The sequence below is a fragment of the Mytilus californianus genome, unplaced genomic scaffold (assembly GCF_021869535.1).
Source record: "Mytilus californianus isolate M0D057914Y unplaced genomic scaffold, xbMytCali1.0.p SCAF_4, whole genome shotgun sequence".
NCBI lineage: Eukaryota > Metazoa > Mollusca > Bivalvia > Mytilida > Mytilidae > Mytilus > Mytilus californianus.
The window spans coordinates 71655457-71673771 of record NW_026262690.1 but is presented as its reverse complement, the minus strand read 5'-3'; the positions used below and the strand labels follow the sequence as shown (position 1 = coordinate 71673771).

At 32.5% G+C, this 18315-nt stretch overlaps 1 protein-coding gene across 1 annotated transcript; it reads right to left on the bottom strand.

Annotated features, from left to right (window-relative positions):
* Positions 1–356: 356 nt before the first annotated feature.
* LOC127737063 (uncharacterized) lies at positions 357–16205 on the bottom strand. The gene is made up of 6 exons (XM_052247596.1): positions 16136–16205; positions 11017–11079; positions 9755–9904; positions 7192–7338; positions 1381–2475; positions 357–511 (listed from the first exon to the last, which is right to left on the bottom strand). Exons 2-6 carry the CDS (start codon positions 11066–11068, stop codon positions 357–359), a joined length of 1599 nt encoding a protein of 532 aa, XP_052103556.1. The 5' UTR covers positions 11069–11079; positions 16136–16205.
* Positions 16206–18315: the final 2110 nt, after the last annotated feature.

Genomic DNA, 18315 nt, shown 5'->3' with positions numbered 1-18315 from the left:
GAAACACCCATTAATTAATACTATAGTCATACACATCACTTATTCTAGTGTAGCAATGCTTGCAAACATGTAATATAAGGCATAACAACATAAATTCAGTTCCTTTTTCACAATGTCAGTTTAAAAATTTGTTCACAGATGATGAAACTTTTGATTTGCGACTAGTAAATGCGTTTAAATTTAGCCATATACTAAAAATGCACTGATTGACTTAAAGAAAATGACTAATCGAATACTGGTATTGTTTAATCCATCATGATTACCCTCTGTATTCTAGATCTTTTACTGATCTATGGAGTCCTCCGAAGAAAAAATGTTAAAATATCTAATATCGGAGTTCGTACCATAAATTACAATCAAGGACATCTTTCTCCTCGAATACAAAATTGAGACCGTCTGATAATCCGATTTGTAAGAGGTTCACAAAGAAATAATGCGGACGACAGTAAAGCTAATGATCCTATGGTATGAAAAGATGCTTTGAAGTCACCTGTGGAGTCTACTAAAAGACCTGGAAAAAAGAAAGAATTCCTAAAATAAATTTTATTTTGATTGGTAATTGTTTACTTTTAAAATATCTGAAAAGTGAATTGTTAACTCTCATTATATTCTAAGGTTTTACAAACACTTGAAACGAAGCGTATCAACTGTTTCTGATCAAGAGCTAGACTATATATTTGAATTTCCAAAAATAATTGTTGTCCATAGTAGAAAAAAGGAAAAGTTTCCTGTACCCATATTTTTGACATTTTTACATATTATGTCTGTTTGTTTTGTTCACACGTCGTTTTCAATATAAAGGAATTTTATGCGACTGTCATTCAAGTGAGAGGTTTAGCTAGCTATAAAACCAGGGTTAATCCACCATTATCTACATAAGAAAATGCCTGTACCAAGTCAGGAATATGACAGTTGTTATCCATTCGTTTGATGTGTTTGATCTTTTGATTTTGCCATTTGCTTAGGGGACTTTCCGTTTAGAATTCTCCTCGGAGTTCGGTATTTTTGTTATTTTACTTTTTAAATGTCTTTTTGGATAGCATGTGTTTTTGGATGCCTCACCCACGATAACCAAGTTGTTCAATTTCTCTATGTTCACTCATGTTCTATGTCATTCGGTGAACTGATATGCCAGTATAAAGTTAGCATTTTGCCATTATATGAAAAAAGTATAACAAAAATACTGAGCTCCAAGGTAAATTTAACCAGGGTAAGTCAATAAAAACTATAAATCTAACGTTAACGTTATCAACCAACGAAAACTGTCTATCTTTTTATTTCAGAACGAGTATTTTTTTTATATTCACTTATTCATGGAAGTATCCGTTTATCCAAATTTTGCAGTTGGAAAATAAAAAAGATTTTACGATAGCTACTTACCGAAAATTCGTGGTCCAAATATAATTGCAGGTAGTTGACCAACAATGAGTATCGATACGGCAGGAGGAGTTAAGTCAGGTCCAACTATTTCTACTGTATGACTAAACATTAATACAAGTTGGGCCCCAGCAAATAGACCAATTGCAGCACAAAATACCACTAGCCCAGCAAACGATGTCAGTAGTGCATTACAATTATATACCACACCACATACACACTGCGACATTGCTAAGATATGGTATGTTTTTATATGTGATATGTCAGCCATAATTCCAGAACATATTCTCCAAACAAAATCCAATGCTTGAGTGAAGAATACTAATATGGACATTTTGTTATAGTCAATGTTATGATGAATGGCATAGGCAGGAAGACAAGATAAAAACGTAGCAGTTACAGTTGTTGCTAAACAGTTTGCAATAAGGAAGAGAAGGAACGTTGGATTCAAGAAAGGAGAACACGGATGAGGACATTTCTGTACCTCAATTGGTGAAGCGCTAATTTGACCATCGGTGGAATTAAGTTTTGTCATCGGTAATGCTGTAGTTGCACTACTGTTTCCATATATTAATGAATCTGATATTGAAAATTCTCTCTTATTAAAATGTTCATCGTGTAAATGAGTGTCAACGTTTCTATAAAGACAATTTTCACTTGACGGTAACAGTTTAACTTTGCTCTCCTTTTCATGCAACAACGGATCTGATCCACTAGAAAAATTATACATGTTCACGTCACCATTCTTAATGCTATGATCTTTTACGGCGTTCTGATAACGTACTGGTCTTTCTGGTTCTGTTTGATTTCTTTTGTTGTCGCTCTCTTTCTCGGTTGCATTTTTAAAAATGTTTGATGACTTGTCGTTCGGCCTTAATAAACATGCCATTGGAATATTGTGCATTAGGATACCACCAGTTAGCAACAGAGCTTCCCGTAAACCATAATTTTCCAGTAAGTATCTGTAAAGGTAAGGACATGTAAGTCCCCCTAAACAACTGCCGGAGATAGCTTTTCCATTTGCAATAGCTCGCCGCTTTGGAAAATACGTCCCAAGTAAATAGATTGAGGGTTGAATAATCAAAGCCTTTCCTACGCCTGAATTAAAGATAATTTGTTTAGGCATAATATATCTAAAAATCATTCGTGTACAAGTCCATTTGATGGCATTTGCTACTAAAATTAATGAACTAATATCAGATGTTTTACTTTAGTATTTTCTTATTCTCATTTTGACAACCTGTGATAATTAAAACGTTACTAGTGCTTTGAACTGTTCAGAATTTTAGCATTTGTTTGAATGTTAAATAATATACACATATAAATAACTACAGAGAACAATGTACCTTATCATAAAGATGTCCACGTGTCAAATGGCAATGTGGGCGAGGATTTCGAATGTTATACAAGTATTACGAGAGTATAATTATACCATGTTCCTCTCGCGACACCCTTTGTGAGATCCAGCATTTAAATTAAGAAACATGCACACACGAGAAACATTAATAACGCATGTATCCTGTCATCTACGAGATACTGGTTTTGAAAACGTCAGCAAACAAAATGTTTAACTTAAATCTTCTTGATTGACAATACCATTCTGTTCTGAGACTGCAAGGACATTTGACAAATTTATCGAATTCGAGTTACTTTTTCAATGAATGAAAGGACACTTAAGGTATATGTTAGTGAGAAAGCAACCTAACGACAAAAACATACGACATCTACTACAGTAATCTTTTTACGAGGGAAACCTGGGTTAATTTCTACTGAAGAGAATTAATTATTACTTGTTTCTTTGAATATTTGCCATTTCGTATAATATCATAAAATATTTGTTTCCTTTATTCACTAACTTGGAATCATTTCTTTTTAAATTGTAAGGAAACTGGAAATTTGCATTGAACACTTCGTTTCGTTATTATCTGATTCAGTCAGTTCTGTATCCCGGAATGAAGAAGACATGTATACGCTATTTTTAATTTCTGGCACAGTTGAATAGAAATAAGAAGATGTGGTATGAGTGCCAATGAGACAACTCTCCATCCAAGTCAAAATTTATAAAAGTAAACTATTATAGGTCACAGTACGGTCTTCAACACGGAGCCTTGGCTCACACCGAACAGTAAGCTATAAAGGGCCCCAGAAAATTAATGATAGTTAATGATAATTACAGCGCAGATACATGTTCCATAATATATATATTGAACTCACGAAGCAGTACAAGTAGTACAAGATTATATATGGTTTCTAAAACCGCAGGTAAAATTCCAAATGAACGGGCACGTTCTAAAAATATACATAAGATATCTCTACAGGTGGTAGTTACGGTCAAATGTTGAGTTAAACAAAATTATACTCAACACAATATACCGGTAACAGACGGACACTTTTTGAGATAATTGTACATATACTTATGTTTACTCGCATCAATCGTATGTTTTATACTTTCACATTGCATACTATAAATCAAGTAAACAGTAATAATTAGTTACCATGAAACCAATGTATGGGATTGTAGACTATTTATTAATGACCAACTTTGAAATACGCCTATGTGATTTTTATTCAAAAGCAACAGTGAAAATAATAAATGAGGGAAGTTTCAAAAAGAACATTATATCAGGTATTGCAGATTGAATGCATTTTCTGGACGAGAACAAATTTACAATATATGCAATAGAAGGTCGAACGGCATGATGGTCGGGAAATTTGGACCACACAACGAGAAGTTGCTAGAGTTCTTTCGTGAAGCGAGTGTGGCATCAGATTCAACATTCTCATTCTAATCGGACATGGCTGCGAATTTATACATCACGTACAATACGCAGCTATGACTGGTTGGAATAAAGACGTTTTAAGGCAAGTGCCTCATATAGAGAACGTTCAACGCTCTCTACGTATAAAAACCTTGCAATTACTCTTTGAGGGTTCCGAAATGGCCTGTTACAAGTCAAAATGTCTATCCCTGTTCAGCATATCCTGATATCAAAGTAGTAAAATTTACCCACATTTCATCCCCGGGTAGACCCACTTTGCAGACCTACCTATTACCTTTATTGTTCATTGTCCTGCATATGCATGAAATAGTTGCACCTGTGCGCTGTAGCTAACAAAAAAGTATCAAAGTACAGTTTAAAATACTGATATGTTTGTCAATATAACAAAACTATAAACAACTGTCATACAAGTAGGAGGTTAACTAGCTATAAAACCAGGTTTAATCCACAATTTTCTTCGGAAAATGCCTGTACCAAGTCAGGAATATGACAGTTGTTTTTCACCCGTTCCGTTGATTTATAACGTCAGTTTTTATGGACTTCCCCTTTTAGAATTTGCCCTGGAGTTGGGTATTTTTGTTTTATTTATTTACTATAAGAAAAGTTCTACCATTTCGTGAGTTTAAGGATGTTTGCTACCCTGTTTCAAAATAACAAGCTTTTCAAAAGACTGTTAAAAGTTGATAGTATATAAATGAAAGAACTAAAAAAGCAGAAAAAAATGAAGGGTCTGTGTGCTTGTTTTCGAGATATAAGCCTTCGAAAATGTGGCGGGAAATGATTCTCTCTAGATTTTTCATACATTTAACATTGACACTATTTTCTTTCAAAAACAATGAAAAAATAACAAGGATTTTCAAAGTATTGATATCAATAAATAACAAGGATTTTCAAATATGGCCTTTTAAACTATATGTAATAAAATTATGAAAAGAAAAACGGGGGTTAGCAGGCAAAATGTTTTAATGGCACTACATGGATAAAACCAGAGGATTCTGAATATCTGGCAAAAGTTCAAAAACAAGAAAAGCGAACATCCTTAATACAGTTGCCGTTAACATGATGTTTTTAGATTAAGCTTGATCGAGATTTGAAAAGTTTTTTTTATAGTTCCTAGTAATCGGAGAATTTTTTAATCGCAAAAAACTTAATATGGCTTTTTAATGATTTAAAACAATGGACAAAGGCCTGTTGGAAAATTAACTTCGTGCTATTGACAATGTATAAACGATATCGTGTTTACATCGTTCACATTTATGACTAAAAATAGGAGTTATCGCCAATTAAATGCGACTTCCTTCGTTAATTTTTCAATAATTGCTTTTAAAACAATTATATCAAAGTTTTAAATTTTAAACGCAAAGCTAAAGACTCAGTATACATTTTTAACACGATTTCGACACGATATTGTAAACCTTGCGATGTTGACCAGGTAAAAGATGCAAACACACAGATGTAGTCTCGGTATACAATATAAATAAAATGTTGAAGCGATATTGGTCAATAATGAATGTTTACAATGTAAACACAATGGTAAAGACTTGATATACAAAATTAACACGTTGTCGACACGATATTTCTAATTGCGATATTGGCAATTTAAACGATGTAAAAACACAAATAAAGACGCCGTTTACATTATAAACACGATTTTGACACTATACTGTCAATATCACGATAGTGACGATGTGAACGATGCAAACACAAAGTCTCGGTATACAACATAAACACGATGTTGACACGAAATTGTCAACATCACGATGTTGACGATGTAAATGATGTAAACACAAAGGTATTGACTCAGGTATATAAAATAAACGATGTTGACACTTTATTTTCAACATCGCGATATCTACGATGTGAACGATGTAAACACAAAGGTATATAGATTTGGTATACAATATAAACACGATATTGACTCGCTATTGTCAACATCGCAATGTCTACGGTGTGAACGATGAAAACACAAAGGTATAGACTTGTTATACAATATAAACACGATGTTGACTCGCTATTGCCAACATCGCAATGTCTACTATGTAAACAATGTAAACACAAGGTATACATGTATATACGATACAATGTAAACACAATAATGACACGATACAGTAGACATCGCGATGTTGACAATATCGATAAAACATCGTGCACTGGACATAAAGCAAGAAATATAATTTCAAGGTACGATGGCAATTTCCGACCGTTAAAATTTACTCGCGGAGGAAGATTTATTTTTACTTAGAAAGTCAGTAGTCCTTCAATGTTTTATCGTTATATCATAATATTTTACAGATGGAGCTTATCATGAACATTTTTATTTTAGGGGGTGCGTCAATAAACCCATCATAGATTAGTTTACTATCGGATATGAAAAGGGAATTGGTAACCTTCTAGTATATATTTTTTTAATTTGTGTAATTTCAATGTGTCAACTAAAGGTACATATCTTTCAAAAGATAAACCATAATTTAAGAAGAAAGCATTAGTTTGGTTTAGTGGTTCAATCAGCCGACAGCATTGCACAATATCAAAAGCAGGTAGATTTCACAATATAATATTCAAATAATCTAAATTTTGAATTAAAAAAACAGATTATTTTAAAAATGCAACCAGTATCCCTTGAGCGTAAATAAATAGGTTTTAAACAGTTGTCTACAATTTTCATGTATACATATGCGCATTCCTTATAATCATGTTCCAAGTCAGGGCTTATGGTCAAGTTTTTGCGGTCTGTCATAATTGTTTCAGTTTATTTGTATATGCTAATACCAGCTAAATCAGGCCGGTTGTTTTCTCTTTTGATAAACATTTAATCATCCAGGGCCTTTTATAACTTACGATATGGAATGAGTTTTGTTCATATTGAAGGCCGTACGGGGAATTGTCAATTGGTGGATAGTATGTTTTGCCATAATACCATGTTTCCTTATGATTATTTGAAAAAATATATTTCCCTTACAGGTGAAAGAGGTAGGTACTTTTCAATCATGTTCTGTTTTTATGTATGCTACATATATAATAGTTGTAAACTTACCAACGAGGAAGCTGAGAGTAAAGAACAAGAAGTATATGTTTCCAGGCAGACGACCAAGACTATAACCACACGCTGTTATGAAACTACCAAGTATTACAATTGTTCTTGGTTTCAATACTTTAATCAAATACATCATAATTGGAAGAGCTTAAAATATATAAAAAAAAGATCCAATAATTCGTTTAAATTTAAGATAAAATTGTCCAGAAATAACAAGTGGAAATGAGAGCTATATAATTGATCAATTATCGCGGCAGTCATTCGGTATATCGGGAAAGAAGATCGTTAAAGAATAAGTAACGGTGGCCAAGTATTGCGATCCAATCGTGAAAGATCTCGTATAGGAGCGTGAAGGAAATCTTATCGAGAAGAAACATGCAACGTCAGTAATAATCTAATTTAATCAATTTTAATGACAAATATTGGAAAATAAAACTGCAGAGTCCGTCAAAATGGGTCAACATTAGGATCAGTTTCCAAGAAAAATCAAGACTTAAAAGTACGCCGGTTTAAACAACTACAAAAAGTCAAGATTGCTCATCGAAATTTCAGAGAAATAGTAATGTAAAAAAACATGATGTTTTTCAAATTTTTAATGTATAAATGACTTTTTAAATATCGTTCAATATTACTGCTTAAAATAGTTTTTAAAGTTATTTTGATGATCGTGAAAAGGATAGTGTAAGATCTGTTGGCGCTTATTCGTTAATGTAAAAAAATCAACGAAAACGATAAAATTTTTCTTCAAACAAACGATAATTTATATTTGTAATTGGTATAACAAAAGATTAGATTTGCATGACTTATTTCATTTCCCTTTTGTTTGTGAATATGGCTATGATAGATATGATTATTTGATAATACCATACCGACTAGATTTCTCATAACAATACAAGTTCGTCTGTCCCTCCTGCATAAGTTTTATGTCGTTTGAAAAGTTGTCTCGTTTTATTTCTATTTATTTTTATGCACAGTGATTTCTATAAAATCCTTGTGGATTTTTACAAAAATTGGGAAAAAAAATATTGTTTAAAAGAACAGCAGAAAAACAACTTTCATACTCCTGACTTGGCACAGACATTTTCCTAAGAAAATGGTGGGTTGAATTGGGTTTTCTAGCTAGCTTAATACGCCCACTTGTATGACAGTTGTTTAATGTTACGTAAAATTGCCGAATTGGATGAGCAACCCAAACAGACAACGTGGCCGAGTTTGAAAGTCGTGCGCACTAGATTAAAAGTTGTGCGAACGAGTTTAAAAGTCGTACACCATATTAAATCTCCGCCAAACGAAAATATTTATATTAACATGGCACTTAAGGGGCTACGTATGGGTCTCCTTACATAATGACATGTGACCATAATAGATACAAAACGTGAGTATGTCTTAAAGATTTTCATAGGATTGTGTGTCGCCTTTTATCTTTTCTCAAAAAGTACTACATTTTTCTTTAACTTAGTGCACAATATTATTAAAGAAGTTGAATAATTTTGACAGACATATTTTTTTCTTCTGATTTGTTCTACCTTTTGAAAATACAGCAGATTTTTCACAGATTTTGAAGTAGAATTACACTTAATTGCATTCACGGTCCGATACTAGATCTAACACGATCCGATTGATATGCTTGGCCACCATTAGTTATTCTATCACGATTTTTTTTCTCGATATACCGAATGACACCCGTGATTATGATACAATGCTAAAAGTATTCGGTATTCTATAAGAAATTTATTTGCAGTTTTGAAAGAGTTTATTTTATAAGTATATTCTACTAGTACTTTAAGATCGGTACGTTGTGTCTTTCAATTTAGTGGTTGTCACGTGTTGCTGCATATTATTTTTTTTGTTTTGTTTACATGAATCGGGAAGTTGGTCTCTCGTTTGAATTGTTTTACAATTTGTCATGTCGGGGCCTTTTAAAACTTGTTATGGGTTTAGTGCATTGTTGAAGGCCGTATGGCGACCTATGAAGCTACCATCTACGTCATTTGGTATCTGATGTATAGTTTTCTTATTGGCAATCGTACCACATCTCCTTATAATATATTCTATATAAATGATATGAAACACTGGTATGGGGACATTGGAAACATTTTTTTTTATATTCGAAATGAAACTTAACCATATTTATTTCATCTGCTTTATTATTGTTTTTTAATATATATTATTTCAGATCAACCTTTAGTAATTGCGTAGATTTATTTAACGTAATTTACGAAAATGCATCTTCAAAATTCAAAATTATTCGAACCTACCAAAATCAGCTGATATTCGAATGTTTCTTTTTTTATATAAAAGATAATTACACTTTATAGTCCCATACTGTAATTTTGATTGGAAAAGTACATGTATATGACACACAAAAATCTTAATCTACAAGATGCAATAGACTTTACCAAGAAAACACGTCAAGTTACACATTTTTTTTCTTTGTATGACAAACAGCTCAATTTCTTTTAAGTGATTTCCACTGATTATCTGCTTGGATTAATATGAAATATGTCAATGAATGTAAACTGTAATTCTCGATTTAATTTTGAACTGGCGTTCAAAAACTTACATAACAAACAGTAGACTCCATCCATCAGTCCGAGTCCGAAGATAAGGGCAACAGTGGATATACTTTCATCGTATGCTTCCAATATGGGTACGAAAAACACACCAGAAGAACTGACAACACTTGCTGTCAGAAACTGTAGGATAAAACAAGCTACAATGCATAACTAACACAGTTACTGCATGTAAACAAAACTTTGAAAATGCTTTTTTATGAGCCCCCGTCCCCAAATAGGACATGCATGTGCACCGTGAACACATGAATTAAATTAATTTATCAAGCTAAGAAAAAAAAATAGTTTGTACAAGTCTGGCATTCTTTACTTGAAAACTCACACTAGGCATTTAATTACAAACTGTTTAAACAATTTTTGAAAAAGATTATTTTGAAATTCTTTCGAACAAACTCTTTATTGATTTGTTTAGATTTAGAACCACAAATCACAAGCTCCCTTTTTAAACAGGGTAGTTGGAATCGGAATAAAATAGTTAGAAATAATAGACTATGTATCCTATGTGACAAAAATGAAATTGTCGATACATTTCATTACATATATATTAGAATGTAAATACTCTGAAAAAACCCAGGAACCTTTGTATGTCATGTTATGACTTTAAAAATAGGTCAAATTCTCAAATGACCGGGACAATAATTGTGACTCAATTTTGCTAGATAATGACTAAGTTCTAATGAACTGGCTTGAAAACTGTGGGAGGTGTTAAATACACCAAACGTTTACCCTCTTTCATAAATTTCAATATATGTGCAATCTTCCTGTGAAGTTTGAGGGATCTGGGTTAAAAATTGGGTACCCACTTTACTCCGCCTAATATCATCATACTAAAAGGCGGTTTTGGACTTCGTCAAACCCGGTCAAAAAATGCAAATATCATTAAGTACTGTCAGATTGAGTATTGTTTAAAATTTGTAAATTTATAAAGAATATGTGCTCCTGACTAAAATTGCACTTCATATATTTCTGTTGTTTTCTTGTAAATATTGTACATTCATGTCTTTTCTTCATCTATGCATATGGTTTATTCAGAATATATATATAGATTGTTGGATATTTTTAATATTCGCATTCTCGTTTGATAAAGCAAGTTACTCACTGATATTAAAGAAATTGTCATAGACTCCAGTTATTGTAAAAGTTTTAAATTTTAATGACATATGTTTGTCACTGTCTGACGGTTAGATAACTTTTGTCATTAGAAATAAAGAACAAGTATCTATTTGCCTTGAATTACCCATTTTCAACTAACCTAACAAAACCACCAAAGCATACCATCCAGCTGTATTGTCGTTGTTCCTCATATCGTCAAAACCTATCCAAATAAAAATGGAAACATACCAATAGATAATCAAGACCAACAAATACTGTATCACATCTTTTAAGTTATCAATCCAAATTTATTTCTATGGTTTTAATGATACTTATGCATGCATGTGCACACGATAAAAATTTCTTTTCTAACAAAAACATCTTTATAGTTTAACATTACTACCACCGTCATATTTTATTTCGTAGGTTCGTTCGATTGTCGAATTAAAAGCAAAAAAAAATACTAACTGTTGACACGAAGATATACAACGCGTGTATATAATTTCGATAGTATAATGAAAATGTCAACAAGGTTAAATGACGACCTGTACACCTGGCAAAATGCAAGCATTGAGATCCCGAATACAACAAAATTTATTTTCTTTGAAAAAAAATTCTTTTTGAACATTATTTGCAAGAAACACAGATAGGTATGATGATATTAAACTGACGTATTGTTTAATCCCGCCACATTCTGTATGTATGTGCCTGTCCCAAGACAGGAGGCTGTAATTCAGTGGTTGTCGTTTGTTGATGTGTTACATATTTGTTTTTCGTTCATTTTTTTGTACATAAATTAGGCCGTTAGTTTTCTCGTTTGAATTGTTTTACATTTGTCATTTCGGGGCCTTTTATAGCTGACTATTTTATATGTGCTTTACTCATTGTTGTAGGCCGTACGGTGACCTATAGTTGTTAATTTCATTTGGTCTCCTGTGAAGAGTTTTTCTCATTGGCAATCATACCACATCTTCTTTTTTATAGTTATCACACGGTTAAACATGTAAACTATGCAAAGTTAACGTTTCTAGGTCAATTGACCAAAACAAAGGGGCGGGGTCAAATACCCAGTAATCTCCGTGAAATTATAAGTATAAATATCTGCTTATTAAATATTGTTGACTTCGCCTTAAAATGACCAAACACAAACTTTAAATTGTTAACTTTGCAAAATTTTCAAAGTCAATGAATCACGGCTGAGGGGTTGGGGCAAAACAATTGTCAAAGAAACGAGATCTCATTTGTGCTGCAAGCATGGTAGTAGTTATGTTACAAGCTGCAAGCATTTGAGCTATTTTGTTGCAAATATGGCAGTATTGTGACCTAATAAACCTAAATATGTACAAACTCGATTGAAATCGATGTAAGCAATTATAGGCAACCGTCCGGCCTTCAATGATGAGAAAACACATACCGTTTTGTCGGCTTTAAAAGTCCCCGACATGAAAAAATTTGAATCTATTAAAACGAGAAAACTTACGGGCACATTTGTAATAGAACAATTGGCCCGAGAACACATTTATTTCGTAGTGCATTTCTATTAGACAATAAATAAAAATTAAAAAAATCCCCACTGCGCTTTCTCAATAATATTTATACAGTGTGGTGTACTACTTTTGGGACAAATTATATCAAAATTATAAAAACTTCATCAGCTCTAACTCAAAATATGGAAAATTTAATGTTAAGGGGATCTTGGATTCTTTTGACAGCTTCCGAAATACTAATTTTTAACCTTTTTAAGCTGGACTAAATCACTACTGTACTTTAAAATTCATGACCCAAATTTTTTTACAGTGTAATGTCATCCCCCTACTTGCTATTTGATGCATAAAACTTGAAGAAATAAATTTGGAAAGGGTATAAAAAGAAATGGCAAGTAACACACTGTCCACACTAGGGACTATATTTGCGAAAAACAAATACTAGTATGACAGACATGTACCAACGACAACCACTGAACTACAGACTCCTGATATTTGGGACAGGCACATACATAATGTGGCGAAGTTATACATGTTTGTGAGGGTTCAACCCTCCCTTACCAGGGACAGTGGTGTAACAGCATAACATAAGCACAAACTGTAAAAATCAGTAGCAATTGGGTCAACTCAAAAGATCGGTACGAGGCACATACACAACTTACATATAAACAATAGAAACAAAGCACCGAAATAAGAGTACTCGCAGTTACTGAAAGCTAGTTCAAAGCCAATTACAACTTATAAATAAATCCAAGAATAAAGTACCAATGGACACATCCAACGGTTTCGGTGAAAAGAAGTCATTAACAGTCTGAGAAACGGATGACCTTGTGCAATGCCAAAATATAAGTAAACAGTATCAACAGGATGTAGGATAATGAGTTAGCAAAATATATTTAGTTTTGTTTTAATTTTTCAAAAAACAAAATCAATGTTAGTACCAATATAAACTATTTGAAGATTTTATTAATTTAGTAAATTGATAACCTTAAAGAATAAGTTTTTTCAAAGGCTCAATTAGTTATATGGATCGTATCTAAATTTACGGGCTTTATAAAAAACATTACCGTAAAAATTAGACTGTGATATCTACAAGTACATCCAAACTCCCTAACTAAATCTTTGTATATATGAAAGAATTTGGTAAACTGTTAAATAATATTAAGTTAAACTGTATTAATAACTATACCCGACACTTCTTCTTGCTGAAATATTACAACATAAACGAAATTCAATTGAGCAGTTAGTAAATTCAATAAAGCAGTTAGTAAATTCAATTAAGCAGTTAGAAAATTCAATGAAGCATAATCTGGATTAATATATACAGAAATATTGGCGCGAAATCAAAGTCATTACTATTGAATTTAGCAAAAACTAAATTATATTCAGTATTAACTAAAGTCAATTCGTTATATCCTAAATTCAATTTAGATCGATATCCTAATATCAATTAGGCATCCGCATATTTGAAATAAGCATATACTTAAAGTCTAATTTAGTATATGCTAAATTGATTTTGGTAAATGCTTAATTGATAATTATATATTATATTTAAATAATTTTGTTCACCAATTTTAAGCTTGATTTTTAAAGAGGTTGATAGGACAGTTACTGCAAACTTTACTATGACCAGAACTTTCTAATCAGCGCAGGCTATCAACATTTACACAGTGTAACAGAGGACGCAAGAAAAAATTGAGGGTTGCTACGACAATTCCAGTGTTATGAGCTTTAACAGCTGGTCCATTCTTTGTTGGCGGATTTAAGGAGACAATATAAACAGTGAATAGATTTTTTTTTTGTTAAAGCAAGAACAGTTCCCTTTTTAAAGCCTCTGATTTCTTTTTTGGCTTTCAGATTTTATATGATAAGTTCTTACAAACAAATGTTCCTCGGCAATTTGTTAAACAACAAAATATGTATTTTAGCAAAAGTCAAACGTCGCAATGAAACTTAAGACTACAATTCATATCCAAAGATAAAAATATTAAGGACTTTGTTATCTTCCTTCAAGTAGCTAGAACTTACAAATTATGTGACAAAGCAGTTTTACTCACTGGATAAAACTCCGGAAAGAGTAGGGTCATTAAGAATTTCCGTTGAATAATAATAATGGAATTTTAATAATTCGGAATCTGCATAATTATTTTACTTAAAACGATTTTTCGACCCTTTTACATACTTCCGTTTACTCAAAATGTTATTCAGCTCTAAAATGTTGTTGATGAAGGCAGTTTTAGATTAAGTGTTACTAATATTACATGTTTTGTCAAAAATTGCACCAAATGAAAACTTAACCGAAATGAATTCAATTAATTTGTATATAAAAGACAATTATACATATCTCTACTTTAAGTAGAGTTTTTTTGGTTTCAGTTAAGAATTATCTGTTCAATCATAATTAATGAAAATTTGGCAACATCATTTAAATTGCAATTTTGAGAATGTTTGATTTGCTTACATTTAGCAACCCGACATAAAATCTTGATCCAAAGCTGTGATACAGAACATTGATTTTTTTTTTAAATGACCCCGACGTGAACTTAACTCAAAGTGAAATGCCATACCTCTCCGGATTTTTTTTATAAACGTCCGCCGTTTGGCCGTTCGGGATGTATAAATACGTAGCCACGTTCGGTTGGAATTGGGTCATTTAATTTAATACCTCGTCTAGGGAGTGCCACGTTTTCTGAACATTAAAGAACCTATCCATATTAGGCTGCTGCAAGACAATACAATATATCCTTCTAATAAGAAGCAGTCTAAATTCAAGCCAATCCTACCTATCAGATTGATTGTTAATGTGTTTTCGTCCTATATATGTATAATTATACTTGTAACGCCTTAATATTTGCAAATGCCTTTAAAGACCCCGCTATTCAGTTGACGTGTTGTAGTGGTTTCCCATATTTTTTCTTCGGTAAATCCGATATCCAATATTTTTCAGTACCTATTTTCCATAATGCTTGTAGATAATAAACTGATTAAAAAACTTGATTTCACCAGAAACATTTTCCAAACTTCAACTTAAAAAAATGTGAGTTGAATGTATTATGACATAAATCTTCTTTGGGAAATATTACGGCCAGAAATGTCTGTATTCTATTTAGATGAAGCCTTTTCCCTCACGTATACATCGTTGACAAAAATTAGTTTGGATTTCATGTCTAATCTGGATTGTTTTCAATGTTTCCACTTTTAACTTCACCCTTGTTCGGTCTTGTTTTGGATGGTTTTATCGACCATATAAAGTAAAGACTCTAGAGGCAAATATTTCAAGGGGTTTACTGTCGATTGGAAAAGACCAAGAGTGACCATATTTCTGTTCCCCTGTCACCCTTTGGTCAAAATAGAGACTGTGTTCTATGCGCTGTTGTACTGACTGTGTGGAGAATATAATCAAGTAACTGCATCTCTAGGTCCAGTATTTAGAAACTTGTATCAATATTTTACATAACGGATTCCGTGTTACAGTTGAACATTCCTTTAAGTATACTCTTGACATGCAAGAGAATGAAATATCTGCGTTTAAACATTTTATGCATAATTATTTACCTTTATAAATAGTGAACCATTATTGAAACTATGTCCAAACAATCTTAAATTTCGTGTATTCCTTGGACAAACATTCCAACAGAATTTAAGCAATAAAGAGGCATTGGCAAATAAGAGATATTTTACCGATAGAAGGCTGCAGACCAGTATATATTCATTTCTATGTATAAATATTCATATCCATTCAGTCATTAAACGTAAACAACTTGACTTCCTATTGTTCACAATTGAAAGGATTACCTTAACCAGTGACGGCAATCTTTCTTCCTGTCCTACACCCCAGTTCTATTGTAATGCTTCATAATTTCTATTTCTGAAACAAGTGTAAATTAAATAGATCTATTGTTACGAATAATAATAGATTTTTACCACAGGGTGTGACGAGCGGGGTTTCTGGAAAACCCTGCTTCTACATCCCGAAAGCACAGTCCATTGTTATTCATAACAATAGAATTTTTTTCAGTAGCATGAACAGAAGTAATTACTAATAGTGTGCACTACAAATCATCTCAAGACATATTAAAAATCATATTTCAGGAAATCCCAATAGTGAAAAAATATTTAGCATCTATTTTGAATTATTAAAAAATAAATCGATTTAAATACTCCTTTGCTTGAAGCTAAATTTTTTATCTCATATGGCAATGTCCTAAAGAAAATAAATGTAAAGAATTTTGCATGATAAATAGACAACATATAGTATTCATTTGGACTTGATCATCACTTGCTAAAATAAGTATTAAATAAAGGCAACAGTAGTATACCGCTGTTCGAAATTCATAAATCGATTAAGAAAAAACAAATCCGGGTTACAAACTAAAACTGAGGGAAACACATTAAATATAAGAGGAGAACAAAGACACAACAGAAACACTAAAATGCAACACACACAGAAACGAACAATAAGATAACAATAACCATTTTCCTGACTTGGTACAGGACATTTTAAGAAAAAATGGTGGGTTGAACCTGGTTTTGTGGCTAGCCAAACCTCCCGCTTTAATGGCAATGTAAAATGTAACACTAAAATGACAACATTACATGACAGGACTACAATACAAATAAATGGAAGAACATACAGGACAGAGAAACACACAAATAAACAATACAATAGAACATTACGACAAGCTAATAGTTATCAAAGGTGCCAGGCCTAAAGATGAAGAGCATTGATGACCCAAAATTCCAAAAAGTTGTGCCAAATACGGCTAGGTTATCTGCCTGGGATAAGAAAATATTTAGTATTAGAATAATTCATACTTTTGCAAACAGCAAATTCATAAAATATAAAAATAACCATACAATTGATATACATGTCAACACCGAATATTTGAATTGTTGAAGACAAACGATGGAACTGAATCGGAGTTTATAGTAATTATAGCGGCTGGTTTCTCCTGAGTTAATATTTCACCATCAGTAAGATAAAATAATTTTTTCTGTAGATTGCGTCGTTCTTCATCTGTGTTCAACATTGCACCAATACGCCATGAATTTACATGTTTTTTTGCCCAATTTGCTTTTTTCATTGTATTGACCGGTATGTACGGTTTTGGTCGAGCATCAATTCGTCGTTTTCTACCGGCCTGAATCTATTACCTACCTCGTCATTTTGTGAAAAAAAAACAAAGGTTAATTTTAGGCACGGACCCAGGACAAATGTTATGAGGTGAAAAGTTTTTATATGAAAAAGAACGGATATCCGGTGATGGCACGAAGACATCACCAAAATCACCAAATCGAACACACAAAACAAAATCGAGAGATCACCTCATGAAATATATAAGAATAAGAAGATAGTATAATTGCAAATGAGACAACTCTCCACCAGAGATCAAATGACATAGAAGTTAACAACTATAGGTAACCGTAAGGCCTTCAACAATGAGGAAAACCCATGCCGTATAGTTAGCTATAAAAGGGCCCGAAATGTATGTTTGAGAAAAATACGTCTTTTTCATTCATAACCTTATTTCAGGTTAGTAAATGTATGTGTTTCATCTGTTCCAGGATGTAGGATGTAGGAGGATGGCTAGTGAGTGCCCTCCCTTTTCCCCGCACCTTTCAAAGTGCTGAATCCGCCATTGAAATGTAATAGATAATTTGTTTGAGTTATTCATGTTAATACTTTGTAATGTGTGAATAACACACCTACTCAACTAATTCCAACATATTACACCAGGGAACGACCATATAGCACTGAGCGCGTTTGTGTAAAAAGGGGTAAACGTTAGATTCACAAAATATTTTAATCAGGGTGAAGGAAAATATACATTTTCTGTACACTCTGCTTGTAATTTGCAAAAAGCAGTAATTAAATCATCTGTTTGCGTATTTCATTAGTTTTTTGGATACAAAACATTATTTATTGATCCCGGCTTAGTCAATTTAATTTGAATTAGATCCACTTGCCCCCCCCC